This window comes from Lygodium microphyllum, chromosome 18, assembly GCF_053477565.2.
Source record: "Lygodium microphyllum isolate KBCC chromosome 18, Lygodium_microphyllum_v1.1.10, whole genome shotgun sequence".
Taxonomy (NCBI): domain Eukaryota; kingdom Viridiplantae; phylum Streptophyta; class Polypodiopsida; order Schizaeales; family Lygodiaceae; genus Lygodium; species Lygodium microphyllum.
The window spans coordinates 71,149,523-71,166,573 of record NC_141152.1 but is presented as its reverse complement, the minus strand read 5'-3'; the positions used below and the strand labels follow the sequence as shown (position 1 = coordinate 71,166,573).

Below are 17,051 nucleotides of genomic sequence, written 5' to 3'. Positions count from 1 at the left end.
TAATGGAAATTTCAATAGCTCTTCCAAGCACCATTCCTATTCTTACATACAAGTAGCACAAAGTAGACATTATCACAAAGAAAAGTGGATCTTGTAGCACCAACAAAGAGTGCAATGTACATATTATTCCATTATGAACTATATCCAAAGCATTTTATGTGTTAAGCAACTAGAACTTTTGAGCATCATCAACGTATTGATATTCATCTTAATAATATCAAGGTCAATTGTAAATGGAACCCTCCATTATGATTATTCCTTGATAATCCTTGCTATGTTGAAATGTTGTCTCAACTTTTAGCATTGCTGATGTGCTTGCATTCACTGTGGTATACTACCCAATGATGTTAAAGTTCATGATAATAGTAGAGCAGTGCATTATAAAGACATGACTATGTGTTCTCAACAAGGAATTCATAAAGAAGATTCCACAACCATGTCATGAGCATGCCCCATCGACACAACGCTACAAGCAACTATTGTATCTTATAGTGTGTTGGAAAACAAAGTCAAGCTTGGTCAATGACATGCATTTCAAAGAGTAAGTCGACACAAGTTTGTATCTATCATGATGTAGAACACAATGATTGGATTTTCAAAAAAAAGAACAATCTTCAAAACATATGGTTTACTAGAGTTATCTTTCCCATACACCACCTTAGAAGATGTAGCATTCTTGTTCCTCTTTCCATTGGCCATGGTATATGTGATGGTAGAATGTATCTTAGTGGATAGGTCAAGATGTGCATACCAATCGTATTTTCTATATACACTATACATAAGCCTTACGTTTTGACTCCATAGTAGCTAAGACAAGTTGTAATGATTGCAAATAGTATGCCAATAACATGCTTGCAAAGAGACGTTGACAACAACTGCAAGCATGTGCACAAGAATGACTCGAATGAGGAAATAGTCGGGCAAATGCTACATTATGGCATACCTTCTTCAATACCACGCTCTCCATAGTGACATACTGAAACGTCACGACTTAGTTACAATGGTATGATATAATGCAACAGCCAACTCACTCCTCTCTTGAAGAATGCCATTAGCTAAACTTTGAGACTGCATGAGTCTCGCTAGTACTCCAGGAGGTCGATTGGACCTGCGTGTGTCGTGACTCTAATGACTTACACAACACGAGACCCAGAAAGGAATATCGCGAGAGAGAGAGAGAGAGAGAGAGAGAGAGAGAGAGGCGCGATCGATGGCAGACGACGAAGATGCTGGCGGAACTCCAGAGGTGGAGCCGTTCGAGGAGACAGAGCCAGTCGAGACCATCATCAACCGTATCGAGCTTAAGTCTAGGCAAGTCGAATGGCTGCTCAAATCGTAAGTATCGACAAGCCAGCGACGATAGCTCTGTATTCGTTATCGTATTGGAGAGTGTTGTATGGTTTCCAGGATCCTGTCATTTGTGTTAGGGATTTCAATTCAGCAAATTGTCAATGCACCTGATGATGCACCTTTCAAAGCGTTTGCTTGAAATGCTGCAGGCCTGATGTTGTTAATCCCTTGCTTTGAGCAAAGAGGACACGGTTCAAACTTGGCCCGCACCCTTGAGGACTGTGTTCTGAAATGCAGCTCAGTTTCTGTAAATGTATTGGGAGCCAGCATGCACTGATGCAAATCACATTGTGTTTTTGGGTCTTCTCAGCTTGTTTATTGGCAAACTGCCAATTGAGCAGAAGAGCGTCCGATTGTAACAGTTTGACGATGACATTTGAGACACATGATGATCTAGGAGGGTGGTTGTGGGTCAAGGGATGTGCGTGAGGGGGGAGCTGGACATGTTGAGGCAGAGGGAGACATTTATCAGCTACACATTCAGGTGGAGGAGGTCTGAATCTGGTTCTCAAATTGAGGCCTAGAAACTACTATGGGTGCTTTATAGCCAGTTTCATAATTTAGCTTGAATTTATTTCAGTTGGATTATGGCCACTTAGAAAGCCGATTTCATCCTTGGTAGAATTAAAGGGTGTTAGAATCTAGCTTGAGAGTTCTTAGCCATAGGTTTCCCTTAGTCTAAAAGAAACTTACATGGCAGTATGCCTGCAAATTTAGCAGAGCTTTCAATTTTCCACTCACAGCATGCAGATGGTACATAATTGCTTTTTCAGTTTCTAGTTTGCAATCAAACTTCACCATGGAAGTCTTTGTAGTAGGCTTGCATGTCTTAGAAATGTTTTCTGAAATGCAGCTCAGTTTTGCTAATTTAGGGAAATCAGCATCCACAGAGTGGAATTTCATCAGTTTATGTTCGTGGAACATCTCATATTATTTATTGGCAAACTGGCAAGTGAACTCAAGTGCCTCCAATCACATCATCAGGTAATGACATTTGAGATGGTTCCTCTCATGATGATGGCTTACAATTTGACGGCTCCTAAAGCATTGGAGAAAATGCAATGCCTAATCTTGGAATGGACACACAATATGGGCAGCAAGTAGAAAATGTTGGGTTAGACCAAGAAATGGATCCCTCAAGGTCATGTAATGCTGATGTGACTAGCAAGGAGAAGAATATTATGATGACTAGCAAGGAGGTGAAGATTATGATGATTAGTTATATCTCAGCTGAGTACAGCAACTGATAAGTTTTCCCAATTGGCTAAGGACCCTCAGTTCACACAACTTTTTAGCTCCTCAAAGAAGGATAGCAAGGACAAGCAAAAAATATCAACCTCTAGAGCTTTGGGACAATATGAGATTTTGAAAGAAGAGCCACTACAGTTTCAAGATGCACATAAGGTTGGTAATGATCAAAAGCAAGTGATACTAGTGGGGTAAGCACCACAAATGCAAGGCCAACATGGGAGTGCCAATCTAATGAGATTTGGACACCAAGGCATGGATGCTAATGTGGGATACCTAGGATACTTTGGTGGGTGGATCTATTTTCTATGCAATGGCTGGTCATGGATCGTCTATGGGGATGTATGACCTGAATCCTTTTGGTATGCAGGAAGTAGTGCATGGAATGCAAGGCCCAATGTATCTAGATATAGCAAGTGGAATGTAAAACCCCATGTATAGTAATGTTGGCATGAGTATGTATGGGGCTCACGAGTTATGGTATTAATGCTAGTCATGCAAATGATCTATATAATACTAGTCATGAGAGAAATGCAACTAATATACCATTTTTGGCAGCAAATTGAAAGTTTCAAGGGTCTTTGTGGTCTAGTGGGACAAAGACCTAGAACATTGTGGAGGTTTTGATCCATGTGTTCCATGCATGTCATTAGCCTTGCGAATGTATAGCTTCAAAGTCTAGATGCAACTATACACATTTGCATACTAATTGATAGTAGCTAGTACATTGAATACTAATTCCAATGGCAAAAATGTTGTCAGCATGCAGTATCTTAGATGCAAACCAAGTATGTCCGAGATCCATTGCATAAATGAGCTATACGTCACCAGGAGAGTGGTGGTGCAACCTCCCCCTTGACCATCAAGCAATACTCTAGATTCTTTATGTTCTTTGAATCTGAAAGAGTTCAATACACTATTGGCTCAAATTGAAACACATCAAATGTAAAGTGCAACATTGATGATGATTTGCCAAGTTCTCCTCTCCATGCATTTGTATTTGTCCATAGGTGAAACAATCCTGAAATTTGACTAAATAGCACATGAAAACTTTGCCTCTAACTTCACTTGCCATCTAGATATGATGTGCATTTGCAAGGCATTTATGAGATACATGGATGGTATGTAATGTACATTTACAGGTAATTTAAGAGAAGTACATTTGCATGAGTTACATATGGTTTGCAGCTAATGTATGCCAAGGTAATAGTGAAATGTTTCACCCTTGAAATTTTTTGTTTCACCGCGAAACATTTCACATTTGGGCAAGTTCCAAGTGAAATTGTTGAATAATATATATGAGATAGTTTTATTTGCAACTTATACATTTATACCATGCAAATCCTTTCATGTCAATGAATGATGTCTATCCTATATGTAGAGTGTTCTGAAATCCTCAAAAAAGAAAAAAATTTCCATTTTAAAAATCAAGAATCCTAAAAATAATCTCCAAAAAAATGCCTAAAATAATGTAATGTGCCCAGCCCATAAATACACATGCATAGACTCACTTATGAGTTACTGGTTGATCTAAGGGAGGTTTGCCTAATCCCACAGTCCAAGTTCCTTGAGCCGCACTTGAGTTTTAGGGTTGGTTAGCATGTGGATGTCCCAGTGAAAATGTTAAGTTTGGATTAGTTTTATGATATACCAATTGAGTGTGAGGCTATAAATAGCCAAATATCCCCAAATCTGGCCAAGCTGAAATCTGGGATCAAAATATGGCCGATCAACATTTGATGCTGGTAAAAATGCCAAATGGGCTTAAAAAAAATCCCAGAAAGGGTAGACAATGTTTGGCAGGTGAGGTACAAGTAGACTGACATATGCAGGAACTGCTTGGGAAATGCACACAAAATCCCGATTGGAGAAGAAAATGCACTAAAAGGCAATAAACTAGTGCTTTTAAATGAGTTACCTTCTCTGTCAAAACAAGTGATAGATAGGTTGGAGTTCCTAAAGTTCTCATCTGACTGGACTGTCTGGGGTAGATTTGAGAGTGGAGAACTTACTTGTGAGTAGGGAGTATAGTGAGGACGTGAAATTTTATTGCTTTGCTTAGCATTTGATTAAAAGTTAATCAAATGTGCTAATGTAACTTGTATATGTGAGGTGCAAGTTAATTATTTCATTGTGGGGACCCATGGCCTTGAGATATCAGTTGGTATCAAAGGCAAAAGTTGTAATAAGTTATGCATGATAGATACTAGGTGATACTTGGTGTCAGATTTGGGCATAGGCTATTTTTTGGCCACGGTCAGTAACTACTGAGGGATACCTAGAAGATAAATTGGCCTAGTCAATTTAATTATTGGTTGATGGAATTATTTTTCTAGACGCTAGAATAGTTATTAAGTTAATTTTTAGAATTGAATTAATTTAATAAGCTGGATAATGTTGGAAATATCGCAAAGGGCGCTAGCTTTGGGGCCAACAAGTTTCCAATGTCCAAGATTAAAGTGGTAGCATTTGCATTTTCAGTTATGTGAATTTTATGCTTGTGTTTATTGTTAAGTCAGGTTAGTACTAGTTTCAAGGTTCCATTCTTGAGATAAAATAAATTCCCTTAAATTGGTGGGCTCAAGGCACCTAATTGAAGGTCAGAAGCTTTGCTCTAGTGCTGAAACTGTATTCAGTTGAGCATTATAGTAAGAGTATCTTTTGATAGTGAGATGGGATTAAGGATGATGTCTCTCAATCTGAAAAATCCACAAAGTGTTGGGGAAAGTGCAATGCTTGATCTTGGACAAGGCACATAGCATGGGCAGCAAGTTGAGAATGAGGGAATTGAACAAGAGATGGATCCTATTGAGAAACCACATCATTCTGTACAGTTTTCCTTTTCCATTCCCATTTTCAGTTTCTCTTCCTAGCCCCAAAAAGGCTTTCTAGGGCCTTCTGAGAGTGTCGGAACACTGCTTGAGAGACTTTAGTGGGTGAGACTTGAGATTGCTTGTGCCTATATATTTGGTAGCTGCCATGCATTCTTCACCACCTATATTTCTTCTATTCATTCATGAGACCTTCGTCTCTCTCTCTCTCTCTCTCTCCTTCCATCATCTTCATCTTCTTCTATCAGATGCTAGCCTCCATCATCGTCAGGGTTGCATTTTGGTGGCACCTCCCTCTTCCTTAGTTGACACTTTTTCTCTATACCTGGCAACTATTCCTCCTCTTCGCGTTGGCTTCTGAGAGTTGGCGTCAGCATCTTCTCCTCCAAGTGGCATCACCAACTTGCACTTGGCTCTTGGTAGCTCCTCCATCACATGGCATTATCATCCACTATTGGTGACAACATCTGGGTCTGCTGATGTTTGCGTTTTGCACTTTGGTGGCTCTTCTACCATCTGACGTCACATTATCCAGTTGGTGTCATCATCTTTAGGCCCTACTTGTGTTTTGACATCTTGGTGTCTCCTCTACAATAGGCGATCTCCTCCTCGAGTTGGTGACAACTCTAGAGACCATTGCTACTTGCTTTTGGGCTTGGCTCATCCTCCTCCACCTGACGTCACATCTAGTTGTTGGCGTCAGCTCTTCAGGCCTACATTTGCAAACTTAAAGGCTCCTCACCCTTTGACAATAGTCTCCTTGCTCTAGGTAGCACTAGTTATCATCCTTGCATTGCGGATTCAGAGGCTTTTTTGGCAGTCTCCTTGCTGTAGGGCATCTTTTGTGCTATGGCACCCTTGTATTAGATTCACTTCATTATTTCATTCATTTGAGTTTCTCTTCTCTTCTTAGTGTTTGCTATATACACTTTGTGTTTCTCCCCGCAAACCCTATTGTCTCTCTAGTTGCTTAGTCATTTCTTGACATGATATCAGAGCTAGAGACGGTTAGTGAGCCGAGAAGATTCTTTGTATTGGAGAAGGCAAAGATAGGTTGCAGGTTTGGGATCAACGTCTGATTATTACTCTACTTCTGCGGTGTTAGCCGGAGATATCCTTCTTCTACCTCCCACTCTCTCTTTTCAGGTTGCCACTCTAGTACCATGGTGTCTCCACCACCAAATGGCCTGTCTATTGGATGCTCCTCTTGTGGTAAGAATGGTCACACTATCGAAGATTGTTGACATCGACCTTTGCTCCATACCTCACTGGAGTATATGTATCTTCCACTAGGCACTTCTTGTGCTACCTCTCCTTTCTAGGCCATAGAGATTGTTCTATCTTAGCTCTCAGCTTACTATACTCAAGGCAATAAGATGTATGTGATGCGCCCTAAGCCCTCATGAGCAGACAAAGACTCCAATACCTTAGGAGGTGATAAGTCCTCCTAGAGATCCCCACATTGAGTGGAGGTTTCCCCCACCCATTTTCAGGTCAAGTGGTTACCATGGCCCCCATCTCCTCCACAATCCACTCCATTGAGAGTCCACAATTGTTCCCCATCCTTGGCTCACCTTGAGCCTACTTCTATCCTACCCTTCTACTTAGGTTCAAGAAGACACCTCTAGGTGCTCTTTGGCTTCTGCTCCTTTTGAGCTCTAGATACCTTCTTTGGCCCACTTGGTGACACATTTACTTTGTCATTCGACACCTCAGGATCCATGATCCATGAGTTGGTGTCCCTATCTCTCTCAAAGGGGGATACAAAGGTGGATCATCTTCCTATGAGAGTGCACAACAAAAGAGAAACAAAAAAATAGAGACATAGAGTGCTTCTATTGTGGCATCACCGGACACACCACGATACCTGCCGACTTTGAACTTTGCTTCCCACCTTCCTGGAGTATATGCATCTCCCACTCAAAGCAATAAGACGCATTTGATGCCCACAAAGTCCTTTTGAGCACATGGAGGATCGATTGGCTCTACGACCTCCTGGAGATCGTTGCAATGTCAATGACAGTCTTCTCCCACCTATTTTCGGATACAATGGCTATCACGGCCCGCGGTTCCACAGTCTGCTCCATTGAGAGATAATGATTGTTTGATGCCATCTCCTCGTGACTCCACCCCTTTGAGAGATAGTGGCTTCTCTACTCCTTCCTCTTCTTCGGCTTCCCGGTCTGCTCCATTGAGAAGCAACGACTGTTGCCCACTCATTGCTCGTTTGAGCCCCACCCTTTACCCTCCTCTACTCACGTTTGAGAGGCCACCTTTGGGAGTTCTTCATCAACCTAGATATCTTCTTTGGCATGATCGGCAGCAGTTTTTTCATCCTCAGACATTTCGGAGTCTGTGATCCATGAGTTTTTGGATTCCCTATCTACCTTAGAGAGGGATTCAAAGGGGGATGATCTTTCTTTGTCCTCTAAGGGGGCATCTACATCTATTGCGACTTCAGAGGGGGCTTCTATTCCTCTAGTTTCAAAGGGGATCCCCACCCACTGCTCAGTCCTTTGCACATTATGGCGGGGACCTTTTACCTTCTTCTTTTACCCTTGGATGGGGTGGCTTCCTTCTAGCGGTCATCTCATCTACTGATTCTCAGGATCTCGAGGATCTACTTAGATTGGGGCCTTGGAAGTTCAGCCACGGCTTGGTGACGAGGCCTTCGTATTCCTTCTTGGATGGATACGCGGAGCTAGTGGCTTCTCTCTTGAGGTTGAGTTTTGAGTTCTCAAGTTCACTTTGTCTACTATTCCTTACTGCAGGTTACCTTTGGTTACCTTTCAGGTGGAAATCTTGGATCTTAGGGATTCTCTACATCTTCTTTCTCCTCTTCTTTTTGCCTTGGTCACTTGGTTAGCATGGAGCCAACTCCCGAGATATGGGCATATCCTTATGGTTCTCGGCACCACACGAAGCCCGATATTCGTCCCTTGCATTGCATGTTTTCATCATCTTTATACTAGGGCGCTTGGGCAAGTGAACAATTTTCCAAGTGGCACCTGCTGCATGAGCATTCTTCAGTATGTAGCATTCCATCTCCACCTCACTCTTCTCTTGTTGCTCTTTTTGGGCCTGAGAGGGGGTATTGAGAAACCCTTCATCCGTAGTTTTGCATTCTGCATTTTGTGTTTAGGGTTTCACAATGAATAGCCCTAAAAAGGAGCTAGGCGCCCATAGTGGGGCGCTATCCTAAACAACTGACGCCCTCCCTCTGGGCGCCACCCTAGAAAGTCTCTTGCCTATTTATAGGCTGCATCTATCACACATTTTTTACGGCTGATTCATTTAGTCGGTCATGTCTTCTCTCCAGCCTCTCCACTATCCTCACACCCCTTCAGGAGGACATTGCGGTTCGTGGCTCGTGGCTGTCTTTATCATCTTCCTTGTGCTACGACACCCTTGTTTCCTTAAATCTTTATCATTCCATTCATTAGAGTTTTTTTTCTCTTCTTTTCTCTTCTCAGTGTTTATCGAGTTCACTCTGTGTTTCTTCCCACAAGCCCTACTATCTCGCTGGTATGTCATCTTTTGACCCTAGATGGTACTTGGTGTCAGATTTGGACCTAGACTAAATTTTTAGCCATTAATGTTAGTAATAACATTAGAGACCAGGCATTAATTACTTAATCAATGCTAGTCTAAGGGTCAATAACTACTCAGGGATACTTGGAAGACAGATTGGCCTTGCCAATTTAATTATTGACTTGTGGAATTATTTTTTTGGACACTAAAATATTTATTAAATTAATTAGTCTTTCGAAGCTTAATTCAATAAGCTAGATAATGTTGGAAAATGGGATTAGAAGGCTGGCACTTGGTATAACTTGCCTATGCAAGTGGAAAAAATATTTTTGGGGGCTGATGAAAGTCTATTATAATCATTGTGAGAGAGAAGGAGATTGTTAGAGAGCAAGGAGATACTGTTGATGTGATTTGGAGCCACTAGGGACCATTCCTATAGCAGGTGGCAGCAGTTTGGAGCTCTCCAGGAGCAGGTGACAACAAGCCAAGGTCCTTCTGGTGCAGGTAATAGTAGACAGGAGGGGATCGTAGTCTTTTTGGTGGTCCTAAGTTATAGGCAATGGCTTTCGTGGTTGTTTAAGTAGGGCAATAGGCTATAATATTTTTTCAGTATCTTTTGCAATGAAACTCTGAAATTTATCTCTGTAGCATTCTATCTCATCCCCTAGCCATCTGCCAAGTTATCTCTGCAGAATCTAGTCATTTGAGTCATTAGAGGTAGAGATATTGAAAAATCTTTGTTGTAAACCTTAATTTATAGTAGAAATTAGGGTTTGACAACCACATCAGGATGCGTGCCCAACATTGAGGGCTTAGGACTTGAATTCCAACAACTGAAATTGAGGAATTTCAGGGAGATTCAAGAGGCCAGCCAATTAATATCAGATTTGGGGTTGAATTTGTCTTTCAAGGAGTAGGGTGAAGACCAGTCCTTGAGCAAACCAAGGGACAAATTGGTTTGGAGGCTTGTTGGTCAGTTTTAATAGCAAGTGGCACTTAGATTAGTGGAGGAGGTTAGAGGATCTCAGTTATATTCCATCCATTCATAAGAAAAGTTAAAGGAATCCTAGAATGGGCACCCGTTTTGGGGCCAACATGGTGTCCAATGTCCAAGATTAAAGTGGTAGCATTTGCATTTTCAGTTTATGTGAATTTCATGCTTGCTGTAGTTATCGTTAAATCAAGTTAGTACCACCCTATCTGAGAAGGAAGATTGCTTTTAGGGAGATAGTCGTTGAAGCTTCAGGATAGTAGGGAAACCTGATGTGGAGCAGTTTCTCGGGTGGTAGGTAGTAGGAAACGCTAAAAATGTGGTCATTGACAATTGCTGGTGCAGAAATTAGTGTTTTAGACAACAACAAAACCCTAAAACCTAGCATGTGACCTGATTTTCTCTCTCTAAAACAACACTGTTACAACACTTTCTTGGAATTTGATTGAAGGTTTTTGCTATAGCACTTTCTTGGCATTAAGTTGAAAGTTTCTCTCTCTTCTGCTGTCCTCCTTGATGCTAGCAAATGAATTTAGACCTAATTACTGTTGTAGATAGGTCCTCTTAGACACCTTGGGGTCCGTGCCCAACAATTGAAGACTCTCTACTCGGAGTAGCAGCTGTGAATTGAGAATTTATAGCTAATCTGAGTGAATGTGTTTCCATTTGTTTTGGCCTGCATGCAAAGAGTCCAAGGATTGAATTGTGCACAACTCTCAAGATAGAGGAAGGGGCAAATTGTTCCTTGTTGCTGCTGGTCATTCAAGAAGCTCATGAATTGAAGATTGAAGGAGATTTTCCCAAAATCTCCTTGTACTCCATCTTTGATTGATATAAGATCAAAGCAACTACTCGAAATGAAGTATTTATAACAGATCTGATAGAGATTGTACATCCACATTGAAGTTGACATGTATGCAAGGTCTTACCACTTGGCATTTTTACTCAAAACATTTGCATGGCATGTATGGAGTATATAGAATGCATGGAATGTACATTTGGATGTGATGTATATTTTCAAGATATGTATGAGACATATGGATGGTAAGCAGTGTACATTCATGGTTGTCTTCGTACATAGTATGGACTGATCCATATGGTACCATAGTGTACATATTTTTACGAAAAAACATGGTCTTTTTGGCCTCTCCCCCTCTTCAAGCATCAATCTCTCTCTCTCTCTCTCTCTCTCTCAGCCTTCTCTATCTCAAACCTACACTTCACGTATTTGTATGATCATTCATGTATGATGTATGAACTCCTATCTATGTACTTGTAAGTTGTAGTGCATGTTGTGTATGTAGCATATGCCATAGAGGTTTTGGCATGTTGCACTTAAGTCTTCATCTTATATATTCTAATAGCATAGTTATTTAGACTTTAAACATGTGTTCTATCATCTTTAGTGGAAAATAGCCAAGTTAACTTTTTTTTGTACTAATATCGCACCTTACCCTATAAAATCTTAAGGTGCCACCATTTAGTACCTTATTTTATCGTACTGTCTGGTATTCTAATTGTTCTTGACAACTATGTGTACATTTGCAAGTGATGCAAGAGATGTTCATTTTCTTAGGTTATATATGATTTGCAGCTGATGTATGCTTTACATGAGTAGCGTGTAGCACATATTGCTCTAAGGCATTGTTTATGCTTAGTTTATGCATAACTTTACCTTGATGGTCAGATTTTGGCATGTGGATGTATCCCTTATGGTTTTGATAGTGATTATGTGTCATGTGTGTGGACTGTAACTAGTTTAAGTGATTGGAAGTTTAAATATGCAAAGGGCTTGAGCAAGGTTAAGCAATAGGTGCACATATTGTTTGACTATGATGTTGATTTGTTATCGCTAGGCAATCAAGGGCAATTGCAAAGATCTAAGGGGGAGGTTTATTGCAAGGACATGAATTTTTAACTTAATGATATTTGCACACTTTGTACACACGTGAGATTAATTTAAATGTGTGCTATAGTGATAGATTATCCTAGCTTTGGTAGTGGGGGATGTTGGTAGAAGTTGCTGGGGAGAGGTGCTAATGGGGTACCTATGTCAAGTCTTGATTAGGGACAATATAGTGTGATGTGTCCCTTGGAAATGGCTTTTGGTGTCATGGGGGTTAGAGAGTTAAATTATTTAATGTCTTAAACTAAGGTTTGTGGAAAGTGTCAACACATTCAAGTTCAAAGAGTTCAAGAATTTCAAAGAGGTTGGGCAACATTAAATGTTATTAAAAATGAGGGCAAGGCCAAAGGGCTATGCAGCTTATTTTTGCATGTGGAGGCCCTAGTGAAAATAGAAATTTGCCAAATGTAAAGTTTGGATAATTTTTGGCTGTATGCAAGGGCATCTTCCATGTTGGGCTCAATACACAAGCTCTCTGTGTCCAGCTCCAAGTTGAAACCCCCATAACAATAGAGAATGCCCAAGGCAAAAAAAATCTGCACTCCCAAACAGACTCCAAACTGAAGCCAAGATGAGCTCTTGAAAGTTGGTCTTGCCATAGATAAAGCCAAGCAAGAATCCAACCTGTATGCAAACCATATGAGCACAACACATAGTGGCGAGCTTGTGAATATTCTGCATGATAGAAGGATGGACCCATGAAAGCCTCCAATCAATGGCAGATTGGCTGATAGCAACTGATGTGGTAACTCTACCTGGAAAACACATATTGTGCTGCAACCAGCGGCCAGCCTTCCATATCCCAAAGTGCAAGTTGCAGGAAGAAGCATGGGGAAGATGGGGCTGATTGTCCTTTTGCACAATGAAGCAAGGGTGGGAGTGGCTTCTAGGTGTATGGTACAACTTGTGAGTTTGGGTGTGATCATAGTCCAAAATAGCAAATAGCCATCACAAAAATAGACCATGTTGATGCCAAGGATATGTTGTAGAGGGGAACATTTGGATCCCCAGGCTGTCAACAGACCTAGTCAGATGTCCAGACTGTGTAAAGTTCCATTAGGGATCCATGATTGCTCCGAAAAGCAAAAAAACACAGACTGACCTGCCATGGCAGCATAGAAACATAGGTATATCCTGCGGCTTCCTTTGGATATGAGAAAGCCCTCAGATGTTGCCCGAAGATTGAGGGGGTTTTCCATCAAAGCTGCAAGGATTTCAGGCTGGCTGAAGGTAATGTCCACCTCAACAGTGCAGAAATGCAGCATCCAGCATTACCAAAAAGTGAAAATGCAGCATTGGTAGGTCCTGAACAGGGAAATTGCAGCTCCAGAAGATTGGGAAGAGGGCAAACACAGTATCAGCAGGTCCAGAAGAGGTAACACACAGCATCAACAGCTGAATCACCAAAATGCAACTGGGTGACAGGTTGGAAGCACTTGCAACAGCGCCAGTTGAGAAGGGTTAGAAATGCTTGGTTAGCAGCACAACAAGATGAAGCTGGACGAGGAACGTCTGCTGCAGCAAAAGGATGTGCTGTTACAGCAAATACAAAGCTGGTGGAGAGGGAGAGGGGCTGGAAAAGGTGTCAGGCAGCAGGCTTGCAATGTAGTATTGCGATAAACCTTCAGCTTGATGCCATGGTTGGAACTATCAGAGCTCCATAACATATCTACTAACTCAGTGATAGGGCTTAGAACCAGAAAATGACATAAGGACATATTGGTAACACATGTCCTTAGAATTTGGATGGGGTGCTGAACATGCCCGGAGCAAAAGCTGGAAACATGCCAGATTTGCGGTCTCCATGATATCAGGGCGGCACATTTTATTTTCCGGTTGGCTGATTGTATAGCACAATATCGAAAGACACAAACAAAGTATAATTATGGGGTGTGTGACAGTCTTTACATATATGTGCCCACAAAAATCAATGGAAAGATTTATTTGTTGGATAATCATCCCATTTGGTTGATAACCCTTCTGTCATAAAGCTAAATATTATGAGACTTCTTTTTCCAGATCACAGTATGCTGAAGCTCTAAAAACTGCTCTTGATGATTCTCCTACAAGTACAAGGGATGAAACATGCAAGGTCTGCATATGATTAATTTCTTTTTTTGAAGGTGACTGTCATATGCACACACTCATTATTATTGTGGGTGATGGTGTATGACAGTCTGCAAACTGGGTTGTGGTTCACCGAGTGCTGATGGCGTCAAAAGACACAAATGCCCTTCTAGCGTCCCTGGAATCAGAGTTTTATGATATTCTAATGAAGTAAGGAACAAACTTTTTTTATTTTCTTTAGATTGTAAATACTGATATAACTCCTCAAGGTCCTGCTTTCTTTTGGTTGAAATTTTCGCAATTTCTGAGTTTTGTTATCAAGTGGCTTGCTGTTTTGGAGAAGTTGTAATCAATATACAGACCTTTCTGCCTTACTCTACTCTGATTAAATGTTGAAGGAGGACATATCTTTTGACATCATATTAAGTTTGTTTGAGTAAAAATAGTAGGGGCAAAAAACTGGGAGTATGCAATAGAAACAGGAATGGATAGGCTCCTTGGTGCTACACTTCAATAAAATTGAACTTTGTTGTTTAGCAGGTATTTATACAGAGGTCTGTCAACAGGTGACAGGCCAACTTGTGATCAATGTCTTCGGCTGCATGAGAAGCTCACAGAGAAAGCAGGCATGGGATGTATAATGAGAGCTCTTGCTGACAAGAGGAATACTGTATAATTGTTAGAAATGCTACTGCCTTTTTGAGAACAAATCTTGAAGTCAACAATCGAAGTGTAGGCACTTCTGAAGCCAGGTCCTCTTACCTCTAACAAAGAGGCCAGCTTGCCAACTTCATGAAGTCGTTGGAATATACTGCAATGTGTGGAAACTTGATAATTGGCTTCAAAGCTTGAAAGTTCTGAAATTATATTGCAGGCCACTCTGCTCTTATTGCATGCTCTGTTGCTCCCATGGAATATTCATGTGTATGCTCAAAATAATTCATATTGCTGTTCAATAGATGGACCACTCGCCATACAAGATGCTTTCATTATTTCCTATCCCTGTTTCTTATACCTGGAGGCTGCTTCTGAAAGGGTGACAGTCTCCTGTTGTAACAGAATTATGCTATACATTTCTCTCAACTTGCCAGTTAAAATGCTTCTCCTGATGTATCAAAATTGTCATTATGCTTGTCCAAAGCTGAGTTGGATATAAGACAGGAATTTAACATGTTAGAGGTTCCAATATGCCAAAAATTCTTTTGTAGATAGGCGAATTCAAAAACAGAAATATGTCAGACAAGCAGATGTTACTTTTGTGGGGGCGTGTTGAGTGCTCTCAAAGTCTAGAAGGTTGAATTTTATGGGCTGGTAGCATCATCACACCGTTGCACTTTGGCTTAATTGGTTCTTCATGCAGTGTTTTGAAGGGTTGGACAAGGCTATCCTTACTTTGTGGACTAGCCATACCCTCACTTCATGGACTATCCTTACCCTTAGTTCCTAGTAAAGGCCAAGCATTTTAGGGTCTTATTGAGGAAATCAAATCAACATGATAGAATGTCAACTGTCCTACTATCTTAATCAATCAACACCCTTTGTGGGATCTAGGCTAGTGTGCGGTTCGGCAATGTAACCCTACTTTTCGATGTAAAGGAGTGAGTTGATATTGTGTCTAGGTCTTCTATATGGAGGATGGTGATGCTTAGAAGGTTTCCATGGTCTCTTGCCAATGGAAATAGTTCCTGTTGCTAAAAAGATTGTAATTTCCGATGGCTAGAGGGAGTCCAGGGTGTAGTCATCTAAGTTTCTCCTGGAGGTGCACCAATGCAATGCCCTTGAAGCTCTGATAGGAAAAGATCAATGCTGATTCAACAATCTGGCTGGGCTAAGCCTACCTTATAAAGGGAGTGGGTCATACAGTTGTGGTGGAGATGACGACTCCAAGGATATACATGAATGAATATTTTGATATTGTTCTTGTGTTTTTGAAGGCCCATTTGCAGTCTTATGAGAGGACCAACTAGAAACCTCCATACCACACATTTGAATCACTATACTTTGCTAGGCATTCTTTTTAGAGAAGGGTGTCAACCACCACCAAGCCTATTGCAAACTTTGAATCTATTATGTCATGTGATATTGAAGGCTTGCTCCTTATCATATGATCCTAAATTGGAAACAGTGACCTGATGCTGAACGTCAATAGCCATTGAGGGAAGGATATGGACCATGGAGGTTATTTCACGTTTTGATTCTATAATGTCAATGGAGGCCTTCGATGCTGTTCTTTCATACGTGAAGTATTACTACATTGCATAAGTGAGAGATGTCTTAAAGCTTGTAATCTTAGACTTCACTTCGTTGGTTGTGAAGTATCTTATGTGCAAAGTGGCTCAAGTCACTAACTTCATTCTATCATACATTATGTACTAGCTTGTGTTGTTGATGGGGTAAAATACAATCGGGCATATATTACACCCCTTGTTTACTCACCATTGTGAAGTTGTCTCTCACCATTGTGTTGTTCTCTCTCTTTATCACTGTACTTGTTGCCTTACAAGTGGGTTACATACAAAATGATATTGTCTTTTACATGAGGCAGTCCATTGTTGGAGGTTGGATTCAAACATGCTTGGACCCTTGTTGCATAGTTGTTTTGAAGCATAGCATCTAGATATGTTCATTGTTTGACAAAATCATGAAAAGTGGGTCCATCTAATGCCTTTGTCATATTACATAAGCTTGGAAATGGGGTTAGTATCATGGGCAAGAGAAGATGTATATGAAATCCAAGTACAAGAATATATAGAGCCATTATATTCATTGTAGACAACACAACCAAGCCCTTTTGATTCTTCTAGCAACTTGCCTGCCTTGGGGACGTTTATTGCCCCTTTGGTCACACTTTACCTGTTAGTATCATAGGCAAGAGAAGATGTATATGAAATCCAAGTACAAGAATATATAGAGCCATTCTATTCATTGTAGACAACACAACCAAGCCATTTTGATTCTTCTAGCAACTTGCTTGGCTTGGGGATGTTTGTTGCTCCTTTGGTCACATTTTACCTATTGTAGGTATTTTCTACTTTGGTAAACTTTCATGATTGGAACCATTCCAATTCTTTTAGGTTCTTAGTGTGCCACCTTCTTTTGAATTAAAGTCCTTTAAAAATAAGACTCA

The 17,051-nt window shown here is 40.8% G+C and overlaps 1 protein-coding gene across 2 annotated transcripts; it reads left to right on the top strand.

Moving 5' to 3' along the window:
* Positions 1–1,070: 1,070 nt before the first annotated feature.
* On the top strand, positions 1,071–15,049 carry CRK (ARP2/3 complex 16 kDa subunit (p16-Arc)). 2 transcript variants are annotated; one of them, XM_087698853.1, is made up of 4 exons: positions 1,071–1,335; positions 13,877–13,949; positions 14,034–14,134; positions 14,462–15,049. In XM_087698853.1, exons 1-4 carry the CDS (start codon positions 1,211–1,213, stop codon positions 14,598–14,600), a joined length of 438 nt encoding a protein of 145 aa, XP_087554979.1. In that variant the 5' UTR covers positions 1,071–1,210; the 3' UTR covers positions 14,601–15,049. The 2 variants fall into 2 exon arrangements, with proteins under 2 accessions (XP_087554979.1, XP_087554980.1); XM_087698854.1 differs by having other exon boundaries at positions 1,086–1,335; positions 14,465–15,046.
* Positions 15,050–17,051: the final 2,002 nt, after the last annotated feature.